Source organism: Vombatus ursinus, unplaced genomic scaffold (genome assembly GCF_900497805.2).
Source record: "Vombatus ursinus unplaced genomic scaffold, bare-nosed wombat genome assembly UNPS02014870.1, whole genome shotgun sequence".
NCBI lineage: Eukaryota > Metazoa > Chordata > Mammalia > Diprotodontia > Vombatidae > Vombatus > Vombatus ursinus.
Window position 1 is genome coordinate 908,046 of NW_020954648.1, and position 18,477 is coordinate 926,522.

The following is an 18,477-nucleotide window of genomic DNA, read 5'->3' on the forward strand; positions in this document are numbered from 1 at the left end:
TCACAGTGGGTAGATGACTAGACCACAGCAAGTCTGAAGCACATACCTAAGGATCAGGTGGAAGTCTCTGTTTGGGGTGGAACTTTGCCACAAGACTGAAGTTTAGCAGCTTCACCAATCCCAAGCAAGGGAGGCAGGAGACCCTGGGCTTTCAGATTCCTACCTAACCAATGTTCCAGAAACCCTACTATGCCACTAACTGGTCCCAACCAGCTTCTGTGAGTCCAAGACCAAGCTCTTTGTTACTTGCTTTTTTAAGAGAGAGTTTTGCGTTACTCAGATAAGGAAGAAGAAGCCTATTACTTTGTTATCTTGAAAAGATACATTGTCTTTGCATTTAGAAAGAAGTTTTCCCTTGGTGTACAACTGATCTAATAGCTTCTGAGCCATCACTGAATCAAAGGTTTCAAATGAAAATGAGAAGAGGCTTTCATTCCTTCAGGCCAATAAGGCATGTATATATAGTGGTAAAATAAGGGATCTAGAATCAGGACACAAATTCTAGTCCAGGTTCTGCCAGTAAGGTCTGTGGCTCTCTACAACAAATAACCACTTCTTTTAAGCCTCAGTTTCATCACCTGCAACGCTAGACTCAACAGGTAGCATATTGACTTTTCTCCCTCATCAGTGGTCCCTTTGTGCATGCCACAGACAAGAAATGGAGGGTAAAAAAGCCCTGTTCTTGGGGTCTCCCAGAGTGAATGCTGGATCTGGCCCAATGCATTGTTTTTAAGTTTTTAAAATTGTGACCATTTTTCAAAAGTATATTCTTACAGCAAGTCAGAGTTTAATGTGTGATAGTCCCATATATATAATCTTCAAAAAAATATGTAATAGAATGGACTTTTTTTTTTTTTTCCAAATTCTGTCCAGAGCTCAATCAAGAAGATCAAAGATTTGGGCATTTTAAATAACACTTCGGCTTCGAACTTCATTTGTGGTAGGGGAGAGACCAAAGAAACTTTTCTGTTATCCTGACGTACTTATAATGGTGTAGCTTCCTTCCTTTAAATGGGAAGGAAAGTTCTGTATTTCTATTTATTGATATGTCAGTGCTCCCCCCCCTCCCCAGATTACTTGTTGAGGCTGGATGGCAGCTGGTGGCTTGTTCAGTGGGTGTTGGTTCATGACATCTAGCTCAATTATCAGGCAGCCTCCGGAAACCTGTCATCTGCCAAGTTTCTTTTTTCTTAAAAAGAAAAAAGAATTCTTTGTTATGAGACAGATTATAGGAAGAGGAAGGGAGGGGGAAAGTCCAGAGGAAAATTGAGGCAATGTAAAAACAAAAGATATAGATAAAATTTTTATTTTTAAAAAATAGAAGTTCAAAATTCCTCTTATCATGGCCTTTTTGGGGACCCATGCTTACTTGAACTGTATTCTTCCAACTAATGACTGAGACTTTGAGGTAACCTCCCAACTGTCTTTTGGGTGGGGGATGGCGGCGGCAAGGTGCACAATGTACTAGATTTTGTGCGCTAGGCATAGTACTACCCAGATAAAAGACTTCCAGATCCTGGAGCCTTCTGGGGAATTTCAGAAATGTAACTATGATGGAGAAGATACATATTTAGCATCCCAAAACTTCGTAACAGAGTTATAACCTGAATTATCTCAGTCTGGGCTTCAGCTACTCTTTCAACTATCTCACCCCTGAAGACATGTTGCAACTAAAGAAGCTTCCTGTGGCCCCCAACACAAGGCTTCCTCTGATTTGGTCTTTTTGCCAGGGACAATATGGCTATGCCTAGGTTAAAGGCAGCAGGAATAAGCAACAGCTTCCAGAGGAGAATACAGACTAGTTTTTTCACCTATTAATAAGGCATGGGGCACTTGGAAAATGAGCAAGAAGATCAACCTAGCCTTAACACTAGGCACAAAGGAGCAGACCCCTTCATTCTGGACCAAATTACTCAAAATACATCTCCTTTGTTTCTCCAACCTAATTGTCCAAAAGAAAGCAATGCAAAAGGCATGTGGTTGTTGTGTATGGGTGGTGCTGGCTTAACGTTACTCTAAATCTGGGCTTGCTCAAAATGCCCATAAGAGCCCTCGAGTCTGTGAGCCATATTTGGGTGGAAAGGTCCTTTTTGCTTGGGGTTGTCCCAACTCATTGTCAGAGGTAATTACAGAGGCAGTTCTGGCACTGAGAGGTTTGTGCTTTGGACCCTTTAAACTTAATAACTCAAGATAGGCAACTTTGGCAGTGGCCAGAGAGCCAGCCTCACAATCAGGAAAGCCTATGTTCAAATCCTGACAAAGTCCAGTGTTGACTGTTTGGGTACTGAACAAATCACTTAACCTGTAAATTACTGAGCAATTACTTCTCTACCTAACAATCCTGACCAGGAATTCTCTACTCCAAAGCAATCACAAGTCTGGCATTTACAAAATAAAAAATAAATCCCACTCCTAAAAGGGTGAATTCTACCAGAACTCTGATGTCCTTATCAGAGGATGCTGACACATATCCTTTGTGTAATTCATGTTCAAATGGACCCAAGTCAAACCTGTAAGAAATTGGCCTGCTGCCTCCTGGACAAAGAGGCACTGAAAAGACTACCAGTTTGCATCAATGCCATGAAAAGCACTCAAACAGCTGCTTCCTGGAGCCTGATCGACAACCACCTCCAGGGGCCCTGGCATTTGGGGACCTTGGGCACAGGTGCAAACTCCACGCAAAACTCCTGCAGACTTCAAGAAAATGAGAAGGTAAGCCTACTGTAGTACAGTTTCCTAAGAAGCCTCTCCTCCTCCCTGCTACTAGCTGCCCCGAGAAGAGAAGGAAGCTCAGGAAATGTGCAGGCCAAAACTGATTCCTGATGACCTGGAGTGGGGGTGGTTTAAATCAGGGCAGCCAGGGGGCAATTCTGAAACCCCCAGAGGACACCACAGGAAAATTGGGGCAGAACATCAAAACAGGGTGAGAACAGGTTTGAATCCAAACATAAATACTGCATATCAATTATTGCTCCCCAGGGATGGGTGCTGCTAGAGCTAAAGAACCAACATCTGCCGTGTTTCCAGAACCTGGCGTGCAGCCTGCCCGAGACTTAGCAAACTTAATGTTAATAATAATTAACACACATGAAAATTGCCAACTAAATTTGTAGACTGTGACCAAAACTCCAGGCCGTGTCTGCTTAGGTCCACCTGATCTTTTGAATGTTTACTTTCTTCCTGAAAGTCCATAAAGTGAAGCTAAAAATTACAATCAGTGATGGAAACCTGAAGTCAGTTTTGAGATGTGTCCCAACTGAAAATTCCCTGTAATTCTCAAAAATGAGCCAGTTTTAGGTACCAGTATTCCCCACTGACTTGCTCCAGAGTAATCAGAGGCTAGCAATAGGCCCATTACTGTACATTGCACAGTTTAAGAAGGTGATATGAATACAAGCTGCCATTTTAGGTAACTTTTAAATGACTACATTTTTTAAAAATCCGTCTTTTTCAGTAGATAGGTTTTGCCAGCATCATGATGTCATCCACACTTATGGATTTCTGAGTATACATCCACCCTGGATGCCCCTACTTCTATTCCCATCTACACATGTACTGTCTTTAAAGGATTGGAACTGAAATAAGTCTTTTAGTGTGACTCATCACTTAGCTGCATGGTAAGCATAAATGCGTTATACAGCCACCATCCAACAATGACCTAGGAGTAGCTTGAGTTATGTGTGATGGGGAAAGAAGGTCGGCTAGGCAAATAATAGGAGCAAAGACAAGTAGCGCCTGGTATCTACCAGGGATTTAAAAAAAAAAAAGGGAGGAGGAGCACTGCTAACCCATTAAGTAGATCCTTTGTAGGAAACCTCTAGAGAAGAATATGGACAAGAATGGTCGGAAGATAAAACATGGACGGGCTTGTGATACCCACCAATGGAGACAGAAGACTCACACTGATGAGATTATAGAAACCACTGGACAGTTTAATCTTGGGATTGTGTGTTTGTGGGGGAAGAGGTGAGGGTCTGCCACTCGCTCTCCCTCCTTTGTAAATAATTCCCAGCAACTTGGTTAGTCCCTGAGTTTCACATGTAGGGTTGGATGGATCCTACCCTTTCCTGCTGCATTGATTGTCTTTTTTAAGAAAGTGTGCTGACAGATGATCCTCAGGAGTGGGGGGCTTTGTCCCAAAAAGCAGCTTCTATTTCAGTGGTGGGAGTGAGGGGCCATGTGGGTTCTGGGATCCATTCTCCCTAGCAGGTAATATGTGCAGATCAGAGAGCATGATGTCCACAATGGCTTCAGCAGAGTTGAGAGATGTTAGCTGGATGTGAGGCAGGCAGATCTATTCCCCTGGACCCACTCTAACCAGTGTCTTAACCACGAGGTGCTGAGTGCCGAGGCTTCCTGCCAGCCAACCACTATGGCCATTCAGGAAGTTTAAATCCTGCCTCTCACCTGTGGATGGATTCCTTGAGCAGGAACAATTCACACTTGGTCTGGCAGGTAAAATCTCCACCTCACCAAAGAGGTGAACAAGGAAATCAGAATTTTGCTTACAATAAGTAGTTCAAGGCCAGGGGTGATCTGTGCCCTTGCCAGGGGGCACAGGAAGGATGACAAATAGCTTTACTCCTGAGAAGAGGAGAAAAGGCTAGAAAACAGGTCTCCACGTGGATATAAACTGACACCAGGTTTGCTTTCCATTATATCTTTCTAGCTGTCCTGACCCAGGGGAAACTGTGTGGCCATTTTCCCATCCCCCCACCCCCTTTGCCCTCCTCTAACCTCTTAAGATGAATTGTTTCCATTGGCTAGAAAATGAAAAAGTTAAAGCCCCCTCGAGATGAAGTGGGGTGGGAAGGAAGGAGACCCATCACCCTGCACGTAGGCATCTGCTCCCTTCTTGTTTCTTTCTCTATTCATGTCTCTCTCAAGGTGGGGAGGAGGTTGATTTTCCTCCCTCTGCTCAAGTGGCACTTTGGGTGATTAAGTCTCAAGAGTCGCACGGGGGTGGTCAGAGCTGGCAGATATGTGGCCTTACAGGTGTGTATCCTCTTCTTCCTGGTCCAGATCATCCTTGGTCAGGTTGTCCAGTGGGACTATCCAGCTGTCCCCCAGCTCACCGTTGAGATTGGCCACTTTCTTCTCCTGCATCTCAGAGGAAGTCTCCATCACTTCCAGGGTTGGGTTGTCATGGTACCCGTTCTCCACAGTCTGCAGTTCCTCTGTCAGGCGTTGCTGGGAAAGGGATGGGAAGATGACTAAGGGAAAGCCAGTGGGAGGGATTGGGGTGTTTCATGAATCTAGTGATCGCCACCCCCTCTCCTCCCCTTACAATTCCACCAAGTCCTTTGCTACAACATTAAGCAGCTGGCTCCCTCTAGAGGCAACTCTAGGTGATGACCTCACTGGAGAGCTCAGTAATACTGGGCAAGTTTTTTTTGTTGTTGTTTTCCTGGAGAGTGGAGGAAATGGACCAGGACCAACTCTTTTTCTTTTAAGTCTCCTATCTCCTTTTAGAGACCACACCCTTTGCACGATCCAGGAGAAGCCCCAAACCATTCTTCTGGCTTTTTAATAGAAGCCCTTTAGAGACAATGCCCCTACCTTTTATATTTAACCTAGGTGGAAATGGAACACTTAAGTGTCATTTGACCATACATTTAAGAGAAGAGAAAGCACACGGCATGGGGGGTGGAGAGGTTGGGGGAGTGGGAAGAAATGTTGGCGTTCCTCCAATCACACCATCTCATCTCCTTTTAAGTAGGAGGGCCAGGGGTGGAATGAGCAGTGTTCTCACCTGGTCTTTGCGCTGAGTAAAGCGCTGGTGGAAGCAGCCATAAAGGGCTGCCACGAGGAGGAGGAAGGCTGCCATGCAAACGATGGTTATGATGAGAGGCATGCTGAATCGGTCCTCCACGTCCTTGTCCAGACTCTCCTTTCCATACGTCATGTTACTGACACCCAACTGTCCAAAAAGGAATTCATTAGAGTCAGGTTCTGGGACATACAAGCATCAAAGTACTTAAGCACCTACTATGTGCTGGGTACTGTGCAAAGTGCCCCTCATGACTGTCCCCTACTCAACTCCAATGGTTCCCCCTAGAGGAAATTCCCTGTTTCCAGGCCCCCAAGCTACCTTTCTAGCCTCACTGGAAATTTAATCTCTTCCTGCATTCTACGATCCAGATAAACTGGCCTTCCCTATGGTTCTTCAGACTAGACACTGCATCTGTCAGCCTGTGCACGGCTGTCCACCATACCTTGGAATGCCTTCCATCCTTACCTTGACCTCACAGCTTCCCTCATCCTCCAAAATCAAAAAGCACAAATCCCTTTCAGGTCTTCTCAACTGCTAGTGCTCTCCTTCCTTCCTAAACTACCTTCTATTTTTAACAACTTTGCATTTCCTTATTTGTATTTATTTCTCTTACATTAGGGAAATAGAGCGAGGGTTCTTATTCTTTTTGAGTGTCGTGGACCCTTTTGGCAGTCAGGTGGGGCCTAGTGACTGCTTCTCAGAATGCTTTCTACATTTTTAAGTGCATAAAATAAAACATAAAATTACAAAGGAAACCAATAATATTGAAAATAATCAAACCATTTTTAGACACCAAGTTCACAGACTCTGAGTGTAGAGCCCAGGCTGTGCATACTTATCTAATACTGGTACTCGCTAGCTAGTAAGCTCCTTGCCAACAGGGCTTTTTACTCTACTCTTTGTACCTGTACCTGCATCCCCAGTGATTAGCCTAGTGCCTGGCTTACAGCAAGCGCTCAATAAATGCTTGTTGGTTGATTGGAAAGCCTCCTCTGATCTCTCCGAATCCTCTATTCCAATCTGAAGTGACTGGTACCCATCTATTCCTTGGTTCTGTTCTTCCCTTTATCTATTTATTCCACTCCATCTTGATGCTGGTCAAGAGGGAGCAGCTGAGGCCTTTCCTCCTGAGCACCTTGCTCTGGTCCAATCCTTAAGAATCCTGATCCCCTTAACGAAAAGGGGCAATCCTGAGGGCTGGCCCTTCTCTAAGACGCTAAGGGAACAGGGGAGGAGATGAAGTGGGGCAGAAGAGGAGGGTGCTGCTAAGGAAACCTCTGTCCAGGTCTCATAATGTTTCCTTTGGGCTGCTTACCACTTTCAAATCATCCCATCTCTTCTTCAATACTTCATACAGCTCCTTGGGCTGAAGGTGTGCTGTGGGGAAAGGAAGGGAACATTGAACATGAGGGCACCAGGCTAGGTGGGGAAAGCCATGAAGTTCACTGCCTGAGGCCCCTAGGGCACTAGACTGGGGTAGGGTGTCTCTGTATGGTTCAGCCCTAAGGAGGGAATGAAGGGCTGATACACTGGCTGACCTGGTATGCCTTGTGGACCTAGCATTCTCCATGAAGTTCTCTCCTACACTCGAAGATCCCCCCAGCTATTCCCAAGCCACGTACACCCACTCACTTTGTACGGAGACATGGAGGACTGCCACCTCTTGCTTCTCTAGCTGGGGTACCAGTTGCACGTGACACAGATCCCTGTCCTTGTTGAAGCTGGCCTTTCCTGCTCGGCACAGTGCCGTGTAGAGGGGATGGTTACGGGAGTCCTTGACACCATCCTGGGGGAAGAAAACAAAGGTAACTTTCTGCTAAGGGTAGCTCCTGATCCTGGAGCAAATGGACCTGAATTGTCTTGCCTTCCATGCAAGCCTCTGCCAGGGCAAACCTGACCATGAGATGAACAAGACATCGGCAATTAAAAGCTGTATATCTGGTGTGCTGGTACAACCCTCTGCTCGTCTCCCCTCCTTTAACCATCAAATTTAATGATTAAAGATCCTTGAATGACCATGGCTTTTACTTTCTTTAATACTTTTTTTTTTTACAACCAGCATCTCTGATAAGGGCCTCATTTCTAAAATATATAGAAAACTAAGTCAAATTTATAAGAATACAAGTCATTCCCCAATTGATAAATGGTCAAAGGATATGAACAGGCAGTTTTCAGATGAAGAAGTTAAAGCCATCTATAGTCATATGAAAAAATGCTCTGAATCACTATTGATTAGAGAAACGCAAATCAAAATAACTCTGAGGGATCACATCACACTTATCAGATTGGCCAACATGACAAAACAGGAAAATGATAAATGCTGGAGAAGATGTGGGAAAATTGGAACACTGATGCATTGTTGGTGGAGTTGTGAACTGATCCAACCATTATGGAGATCAATTTGGAACTGTGCCCAAAGGGCTATAAAAATGTGCATACCCTTTGACCCAGCAATAACACTTCTAGGGCTATGTCCCAAAAAGATCATACAAATGGGAAAAGGACCCACATGTACAAAAATATTTATAGCAGCTCTTTTTGTGGTGGCAAAGAATTGGAAATTGATAGGATGCCCATCAATTGGGGAATGGCCGAACAAGCTGTGGTATATGAATGTAATGGAATACTATTATGCTATAAGAAATGATGAACAGGCTGACTTTAGAAAAACCTGGAAAGACTTGTATGGTCTGATGCTGAATGAAGTGAGCAGAACCAAGAGAACATTGTACACGATAACAGCCATGTTGTACGATGACTAATATTGATAAACTTAACCCTTCCCAGCAAAACAAAGATCTAAGACATCTCCAAAGGCCTTGTGATGGAAAATGCTATCCACATCCAAAGAAAGAACTATGGAGTTTGAATGCAGACTGAAGCATACTATTTGCTATTTTTTTTCTTCTGTTGAGTTTTGTTTCCTCTTTCTGGTGGTTCCTCCTATTGGTTCTAATTCTTACTTACAACATGACTAATGTGAAAATATGTTTAATAAGAATGTGTGTATATATATATATATATATATAGCCTATATCAGATTGAGTACCATCTTGGGGAGGGAGGTGGAGAAAAATTTTAAACTCAAAAGCTTCTGGAAGTGATTGTTGAAAACTAAAAATAAATTAATAAAAAAATTAAAAGCAAAAAAAAAAAAGATAATACTTTTTTTTACATCACTTAAACTTTCCTAAGCACTTTTTCCATCTCCCCCTCCAAAGGAGCCATCACTTATAACAAAAAGAGGAAAAATAATATCACTACTTCAAAATAGTCTAACAATACATGCAATGAATGTAGCAGCCCACAGACCCACAAGGAGTGTGCCTTCTCATACCTCTTCCTGAGGCTGCGTTTGTTCTTTGAGATTTGGAAGCCCTCATTCATCACTGCCTTGCGATGGCTCTTTAAAGTCATGTATGTTGATCTCCTGTTGGTCTTTTACTTTTAGCACCTTGTCTCTTTCCCAGAAAAGAAGAGACACGTCCTTGCTCCTTGGTTCTCCCTCATTCCAAGGGAGAAGCTCTCATTGCCTCAGAAGCTACATTGCCTGCATTTGGAGGCTTCATAGCTAGACTTTGGGATCTAATATAAAGATACACCAACACTGTAGGTCAGAAGACCAGAGTTCAAATCCCAGCTCTACCACTGATTTCTTTGTGACAAATCTTTATCTAGGCCTCAGTTTCCTCACATAAAATCTGAGATGAGCAGAGTCAGACCAGAGGACCTATGTCTGACAGATGTTCTATAACTGAGCTCGGATCCTAGCTATATGACTGTGAGCAAACTTTAGTTCTTTTCATCTAGAAAATGGGGATAATGCCACCTGCTGAAAGTACTATGTACAACTGTCGGATCAAAAAAAGATGTTGCTACAGATGCGAGGTACTGTCAGCATCTCTGATATATCAGAGTGAGACTTTGTGACTGGGAGAGAGACTGGCCATGAGGCCTGACCATGAGGGTTATGATTCCCTAGCAACTCATCCCCTAGGAACACAGGAAAGGCAGAGAAAGCTCTTCTAGTAACCGCCTTGCCCTATCACATCCTGAAATGCCTAGTCCCAGGAAAGAATTTGGAAAAGCAAGTCAGTTCTATGGATGGGAAGAAAGAGAAGGGTCTTTTTTCCCCTAAAGATCTAAAAACAAAGGGATGAGGTAAAAGAAAGGTGACAGGGGTACTGAATATCTGGGAACCACGCACTGAATACCTGGGAACCTCTGGTCCCCAGACATTGGCAAGGGCCTGAATTAGACTTTGGGGAAAAACAGCAGCTGTTGTTCCTAGAGGTGCCAGGGGAGCTCACAAGAAGGGGGCAGGCCCCGAGCATGGCCTCAAAGTGAAACTTTCTACTGGACCTGTGAAGCATCCCCTTAAACTCCAAGCTTTTTGTGTAGCTACCTTTTCATTTCTCTGTAATATGTAATGACTCTATACTCCTTGAGGGCAGATTATTAATAATTTAAGATAAGAGTCTTGGTTATCTTTTGTCTCTATCCTAGGCCTTTCCATATTGTGGGTATGTAATAAATAATGGTTGAACAAATGTGTGTGAAAACCTGGATGCCTAAAGGCTTTCCCCGTTTTTTAGGTAGGTGGCTACAAAAACAGAAGATTGCCAGCAGAGGGGAGCATTGAGCCACTTAGAAGTCATCTAAAAGGCTCATTCTATTCAACAAGCACTTCATAAAAGCTAGGCTGTATTGCTAGAGGGACTTAGCACACTGCGCTAAGTGCTTTCTAATTATTATCTCATCTGTTCTTTACAATAGCCTTAGGAGGTAAGTGGTACTATTATCTCCACTTTACAGATGAGGAAAATGAGGCAAACAGGGGTTAAATGACTTCCCAAGGGACTCAGAGCTAGTTAAGTGTCTGAGACTAGATTTGAATTCAGGTCTTCCTGACTCCAGACTAGCATTTATTTAGCGCTTTAAGGTAATGGTCACCAGGAGGTGGGTGGAGGGGGCACAGTTGAAGAATATAGGACATTGCATCAGATTTTTATTTATTCATTTATTTATTTATTTATTCATCCATTCATTCATTCATTCATTCAGGTTGGGCAATGGGGTTTAGTGACTTGCCCAGGGTCACACAGCTAGTAAGTGTTTTGTTTGTGAGACCAGATTTGAACTCAGGTCCTCCTGAATCCAGGGCCAGTGCGCTATCCATTGAGCCACCTAGCTGCCCCATGCATCAGATTTTTTTAATGTGCTGATAGATTCTAGTGTTCTTCCCCCATTTCTTCCTCTTTCTAAAAAAATCTGGTTTTGTTTTGTGGATTGACACTCAGAGGGAGGAGAGATTTACAAGGAAATCTGGATGATGTAAAAACAGTATCTGTGGTTTGTTTTTTTAGTTTTTTAAAAGGTGGTTACTGTGTTAGACTATTCCTAACCTTAAACCCAACAGTAGCATGGCTATCCATTTCCTGAGGGTCAGCCTCCAAAAAGCCTGGGTTCAAATCTGGCTGTAGAAGCCTGACAAGTCATTCAACATCGGAAGTAATTTTTCAGGTTACAGAACAGTTAGCCGTCAAGCTGCATGGGTACAGATAATACTTTCACTAGTTCCTGTCTCTAATTAAATCACAGATCTAGACCAAAGGAATAAAACAAAATCTTGGATCTCTCCTTGAAGGCTGATGGGAACACTAATCCTCAACATCTTTCTAACCTGCTTTCACGTGGCTGGCTCTTCCCAATCCCATTTGGACTCCCACCCTATAAGAAGGATCAAGTTGAAAGTGAAGGGATTAAAAAAAAAGGTTCTAAGACTTAAAGCAATGAAACTGGCGTGGCCAGGTAGGGGAGCAATACTCACACAGATAGTGAAGTTGGTCATCTTCAGAATAAGCAGATTCTCTGTTGTATGACTGTCAGCATGACAGGTTATCTGGAAGGAGTCAGGGTCATGAATTTAGCACCAAATCTGGCAATTCTATCCCTGCCAGTCACTGCTCCCAGCTATATGTCTGCCCCTTGGAGGGAGGAAGCTCAGTCAGTCTCGTCCTGGGTCAAAGTCAAGTTTGGCCCAAAGACATCTGAAATTCAGACACCCCCTACTGTCACTAGTAGGGTAAAGGAAGTGGGGAGAAAAGAGGGTCACTATGACCTTCTCAGCTTCGATCACCAAATGATACTGGGGTCTATGGGCACCAGTGGCTGGCCTAAGTCATAGGAAGAGGAGAAAAGGCACCACTAAAAATGGCCTCAACTCAGGTTTGGAGCTCTGAGTGACTGATTCTTGTGTGGGATGCAGACCCCCAGCAAAGTCAGAAGGAACTTCACATGATTTGTTAGCATTTTGGGTGAAGACAGCTCCTTAGGAAGGAGGAATGTAAGGGGATACATGGTCTCTTTTGCCTAAGCTCTATACAAGCCTGTTCTTCCCACCCCAATCTTCACATTCCTTAAGCCAGCTGCAGTAGTTACCTTGTTGGGTATGGGTGAAAAAATTTCTGATCCAGAGGTTGTCATGGCAGGGGGCTGGTGATGGGAAGAATAGGGGCTAGTGGGTGAGGAGGTAGAATTCTCAGAGTCAACTGCAGTTGACCTGCTGGGGACCACCCCAGAGGTATCTGAAGCCGTGTCCCCAGAAGCAACCGAAGCTGTACCCACAGAGGTATCTGACGTTGCATTCCCAGAGGACACTGGAGCCTCAGAGGTGGCCACAGCCGGCCTAGTTCTGGAAGTGACGCTGGTGGTCGCTGGTGAGGTAACAGAAGGAGAGGCTCCTGGCACTAGGGTGGAAGTCATGACACTGGTCAGAGGAGCTGAACCCCCAGAGATGTTGGAGGATGTAGTAAAGAAACTCAATGTGGTCTTCCTGGTGTTACTGTCCTGGTCCTTAATTTTAGCTGCAGAGAAAAGAAACAAATGTGTTAAGAGGAGGGGAAAAAGGTACTAGAATGGGCAAAGACCATCCCTTTCTTTTATTTCCACAGCCTAAAGGAATAAATCCTGGCTCACTCCTATGTCTCCTTTTGTAGCTGTCAAACCCAACACACATGTGCTGGGTACTGTTTGATCTTCACAAAAATCCTGTGAGGTAGTTGCCATCAGTATCCCCATTAACGATAAGGGAACTAGAGCAGACAGACTTGCCTAGGTTCATACAGTTAGTAAGAGGCTAAGGTTAAATTTGAACTCAAGTCTTCCTAACTCAAGACATGAAAACGTGGGCTTCAAGCCCTGAAGAAGCTATGATGTTGAAGCCTAGAATCCATCAGGCCAAGTGAAAGCCCAAGAAGGGCGAGACAGAGGAAAAACCTCTGGCCTATCTCACACAAGCCTTATAATCACATATATTAGAACAGCTATAGCTTTCAGCCAAGTACAGGCTTTTAGGTTTAGGTTCTAATTGTTGGCTTTATAGGAGAGTAAGTTTGAGGCTTAAGGAGGGAAATGTTCTACAGTTCTTTGATTTACAGAGACATTTTTATTAAATGCCTTTGCTATGAAGTAGATTTGTGTCCTACAGATGACTAGTAAAGGCAGTCACATGTTAACGGGCTCGTTAAGAGCTATGGTTGGGGCAGCTAGGTGGCACAGTGCACAAAGCAAGCACTAGCCCTGGAGTCAGGAGGACCCAAGTTCAAATCCAGCCTCAGATACTCACTAGCTGTGTGACTATGGGTAGTCATATAACGCTGATTGCCTCCAAGAGAGGAAGGGGGGCGGGGAAAAGCTATGGTTTGCAGAAATCATGGAAAATCTCCCACAAAATACCTAGGACATGGACTAATTAATTTTTTTTATTTGGAACTGAGAGGGTTGGGACAAGGGGGTGCATTGCTACAGGCTGCACTGCTTGGTAGGAGTAGTAGAACCAATCCCGAGCTGGGAAGACAAGGAACCCTGAGCTATCAGAGAGAGAGAGAGAGAGAGAGAGAGAGAGAGAGAGAGAGAGAGAGAAAGAGAGAGTGAGTGAGTGTGTGTGTGTGTGTGTGTGTGTGTGTGTGTGGCACAAGTTTGTTCACTGGGACTATCTTCAACAGTCAGATAAGGATGGTTTTGTCTTGTTTAATTCTCCACCGTACCAAGAAGGCGAGAGCAGGAATGAGCGTTTAAATCAAGGTTCTCACATTTTCTCTTACTGTTAACTTTTTATTATGGAACTCCCATCCCCTAGGCCAAGCAGAAGTAGAAGGTAAGTTTACTAACTTTTCCAAAATCAGATCTTCCCAAGGACCCTCTCCCCCCTATGAAAAATAAGAATTACCTACCTGAGGTTAAAGGTGAGGAGTTTATTGCCTGTGATGGCAAAGTGGGCTTTGGGGTTGCCAAAGCCCCAGGTACTGAAGTGGGTGCCATCGTTGTCTTCTTGGTAGTCTCTACGGTTGTAACTACATGTGTTACAGTAGTAGAGGCTACAGTGGTCTGTGCTGTTGTCCCTACTGTACTGGCCCCTCCCTGGGTTGATTTGGGAGTGGATGAGGATTTGAGAAATGATGAACCTTGAAGTTGGAGTGAAGAAGTCATTGTGGGGTTAGGGCTAGTTGACTTCTTGATTCCTGAAGAGTCAGTTGGCTGTATGGTTTTTGTGTTCAGAGATTTGCCGGTTCCTGAAGTGTGTGTAGCCTGGATACCTCCAGCATTGGTGATGGTGGTAGCGAGAGCAGTTGTTACTTCCCTGGATGTTGTTGCCCCATTTCCTGTTTGTAATCCCAACAGAAAAGACAAGTGAGTGCCTAAACAGCTTTTTATGACAAGCTGCATGTGTGAAGATATTACCTTGTTCTGTGTATATATTTATCCCAACAGATAAAAAAGGAACCAAGTAAGTGATTAAGTTTTTTAACTTTTCAAAGCATTGATCTGTTGTGCTGATTGTTTTTCCTTTTTTTATCCTTAAAAATACTATTTATTTTATGAGACAACTCTCTGGGAGGGTGAAGGATACTAGGGAAAACTATGATGTAGAGGTTAAAAAAACTAAGATAAATAAACTTTTTAAAAGTGCTGATGAATTATCCTCCAAGTTTCTGTAGTTTGCTACCTCTTGCCCTTCTCTTCCTCTCCCTCACTCCCATTCAAACCTCCCTCTCTTTCATACACACACCCTGAATGTGAAAAAGCCAGAAAAAAGCCATGAGACAAGTCATGTCTGATCCCTAATCTGTGCATCTGGCTCTTGCTTCTAAGGAAGGAAAGGAACACAGTTGGCTTGAGGTAAAACTGAACAGTCATTTTTCCCCCTGCTCCTGGGACCAAGAGCTCCTTCATCTCTGCCTCAAAATATCTGAACAAATCTTCTCCACTTAAGATGTGGATGAAGGGTGATGGTTCCCTACAAAGGCTTAAAATTTTACCCTGAAGGATCAATCTCTAATTTGTAGAAGAGTTCATGATGGGCCAGCTTTAGAAACTTGGGATTGGTGGTAAATTCTCCCTTCCATCATACCCCTCTGCTTACCCTGACATGCAGGACAGGATATTAGCTAATAGATAATATTTTGATAGCACCCTAAGTTTTGCAAAGTGATTTACATGTATTATCTTATTTGGTCTTCACAGCAACCCTTTGAGGTAGGAGGTGGGTGCTATGATTAGCTCCATGTTACAGATAATTAATGGCCAGGAAGGCCAGGTTTGAGGTCTTCTGCCATATTGGGCAGCTAGGTGGTGTAGTGGATAGAGTGCCATATTGGGCAGCTAGGTGGTGTAGTGGATAGAGTGCCTGGCTAGGTATCAGGAAGACTCGTTTTCCTGTACTTGGTAGCTGTGTGACCCTAAGCAAATTTGCCTCAGATTCCTCATCTGGAAAATGAGCTGGAGAAGGAAAGGCCAAACCACCAGTACCCTCGTCAAGAAAACCCCAAATGGGGTCACAAAGAGTCAAACGTGACTGAAACGAATGAACAACTCTCCCATACATTGCCTTTGTGACCACGGACAACATACCAGGCAAGTTTTGTGAGACTGATAAGGGGTAGGTCAAGTATCAACTTCTAATCCTAGGTAAGAAAATGAAGCTACAGGTCAAGAAACTTGGCCAGAACCACATAGCAAGTCTCTGAGACTGGATGAGAACTAGAGGATTGACTACACTACCTAGCTACCTCAGGAGAGGATGCTAAGTGATCTCCCACCACAACAACTCTCTTGAGAAGTTCCCTAGCTCATAGGGCACTAAGGGCATCAGATCATTTTCTAACTACCCTACCCCAGGTGATCCCAGAAAATAAATATTTTCTCTGAATGCCAGATGTTTCATTCACTTGTTCTTCAGGCCAGCCCTCTATCATGTTATTGGGGCTGTAGGGAATCTTGAGTTATTGGGGAACTTGGCCTTTGGGAACTTCCCCAGACTATTGCTCTTACTCATACTCAGGGGTCATAAAACTGCCAATATCAGCCCAACCCTAGGTTTAAGGATACACCACCTCCACCCCCAACGAAGGGACCAAAGGCATTGCCCCTAGACCTGAGTGGCTATAGCTGCTGGGCTTGTTATCAACTGCTTGCTCAAAACCAAATTGAAAAAGGTAGAGCCTATGCCTAGGACATTCTCCTATAGACTGTAGGACTGTGTAGACAAAGGACTCAACAGGTTTATTTGACTCTAGTGTCTTATTCAAGACATAACACTAAGGCTTACCACTTATTCCAAGATGGCACCTTGCTAGGAATACAGAGGCAGTCCTTGTCCTCAAGGAATTTGGGGTTTGGGGTTTTTTTGTATTTTAATAACTTTATTTCAATATTCCCTTTGTAATCCTATGTATTTTACTTTATGTATTAAAAAATTCTCAGGAAGGGTCCATAGGCTTCCACCATAGTGACAAAGGGGTCCAGTGTCCATGACACAAGGTTACGTATCTCTGTACTAGAAAAATGGATACGTCCTTTCTTGTAGAAGGTAGCGTGAGTTGAGTTTCAAAAGAAACAGGATTCTATGACAGAGGCCAGGAAGGTATACAAAGACAGACACGATGTATGGAGTTCCCCAGTTCCTATCCTGTCCCTAATGAACAGTAGTGGAACAGTGTGACTGGACACTTACTTAGAAGTATGTACAGATTGATAGCATGTGAGCCTCATGACAGCAGGGACCCTTTCCCTTTTTTTATCTTTGTATCACTAGCTACTCACAATATTGTCTGGTACATAGTAGGACCTTTATGAGGGCCTGCTGATTGGCTGACCACAAAGAGTAGAAAGGACAATAATGTCGAACAGGGTTGGAAAGATAGGTTGGGGCCAAGTAATGAAGGTTAAAAAAAAAAAACTTTTAAAGCCATCTTGCCTTTCAAGGTGTCTTATAAAAATAGTAATACTAACAACAACATTTATATAGCACCTACTATGTGTCAGGCACTGTGCTAAGCACTTTTCAGTTATCTCATTTGATCCTTATTAACAACTTTGGGAGGTAAGTGCTATCATTATCCCCTTTTTACCAATAAAGACTCTGAGTCAAATTGGGGTTAAGTGACTTGCTCAGGGTTACAGCTAGTAAGTGTCTAAAACCGGATTTGAACTCGAGTTTTCCCGACTAAGCCTGGTGCTCTATCCACTGGGCCAACTATTTCTTCCAATTACAATCAATTAGAATGTGATCTTTAGAGTAGAGACTATCTTTTTTGTCCTTAATGCTTAGCACAGGGTTTGGCCCATAGTAAGTGTTTAATAAATTTTTTTTAAAATTCATTTGTCTTAACAAGGTTAGTAAATCATTTTTGGATATGGCCAAAGTGGAAATGTTTTGCTTTACTATGCATGTTTGTTCCCTTCCAGGGAAAACCTTCCCATCTCTTCTGGGAGCTCCACCTGTCATGGGGGTAGGAATAGAGTTGGGGAGAGAAGCTCAGCCTAGTCAGCTCTCATCCTTGGGTCCTACCCAGCTCTCCACCCTTAGGGGAGCACCGGCTTCCTCCCACTTCAGGTCTGAATGCTTTCCTCCTATACAAAGAGTGACTCTGGGGCTATTAATAGATGGAAAAGGAAATATATAAGAATGCCCCAGGAAGTGAGGGCCTGCTGGTAGGAGCGACTGTTTTTTGGGGAAGGGGGTGATGAGGTTGTTGTTGGTTCTGAGCCAGCATCTCCACCTCTCTCCCCTCTGATCCAAGGATAAACCTGTAGCAATCAAGAAGTTTGGTAAAGTAGGAAGACACCCTCCCCCATTGTCTGTTTGTCTGTCTGTACGTCTCTCTCTGTCACATACACACACACACACACACACACACACACACACATACACACTGACTAGAAGTCAGGCACCCTGGGTTCTAATTCTGGTTCTGCCACTAACTGGCTGTTTGATCTCAAGCCGGTCCCTTCCTGCTTCTGGGTCTGCTTCCTCTTCCATGAAAAGAGGAAGTGGGACTAGATTACCTGACGAAGTGGGTAACCTGTGGCTTGAGCCCACATGTGGCTCTCTAGGTCCTCAAGTTCCTTAATAAAAGGATTTGTTCTGTAAAAGTTGGACTCAATCAAAAAGGCAGCACCTGAGGACCTAGAAGACCATGTGGCCTCAAAGCCACAATTTCCCCACCCTTGCCTAGGTCCTTTTTTCAGCTGTATCCTTGGACAATCCTTTGATTCTGTAACAGTTTGGGTACTTGACTTTAAGAGTCATGAATTGTCACTCAGACACTACCTGTGTTGACCCTTAGCAAGCCACTTGAATCTCCGTCAGCCCCAGTTTCCCAATCTGTCCAATGGGGACAATCTTGCAAAGTTGCTAGGAG

General features: G+C 43.8%; 1 protein-coding gene across 1 annotated transcript in view; it reads right to left on the reverse strand.

Annotated features, from left to right (window-relative positions):
• Nucleotides 1-1,290: 1,290 nt before the first annotated feature.
• PODXL (podocalyxin like) overlaps nucleotides 1,291-18,477 on the reverse strand; it is a 58,055-nt gene continuing 40,868 nt past the window's right edge. Inside the window, exons 4-10 of the mRNA XM_027842294.1 lie at nucleotides 14,008-14,436; nucleotides 12,215-12,639; nucleotides 11,604-11,675; nucleotides 7,406-7,559; nucleotides 7,089-7,150; nucleotides 5,753-5,920; nucleotides 1,291-5,190 (exon numbers count right to left, since the gene is read on the reverse strand). Coding sequence (XP_027698095.1) covers nucleotides 4,990-5,190; nucleotides 5,753-5,920; nucleotides 7,089-7,150; nucleotides 7,406-7,559; nucleotides 11,604-11,675; nucleotides 12,215-12,639; nucleotides 14,008-14,436 — 1,511 coding nt within the window. The 3' untranslated portion in view covers nucleotides 1,291-4,989. The remainder of the gene's footprint in view (nucleotides 5,191-5,752; nucleotides 5,921-7,088; nucleotides 7,151-7,405; nucleotides 7,560-11,603; nucleotides 11,676-12,214; nucleotides 12,640-14,007; nucleotides 14,437-18,477) is intronic.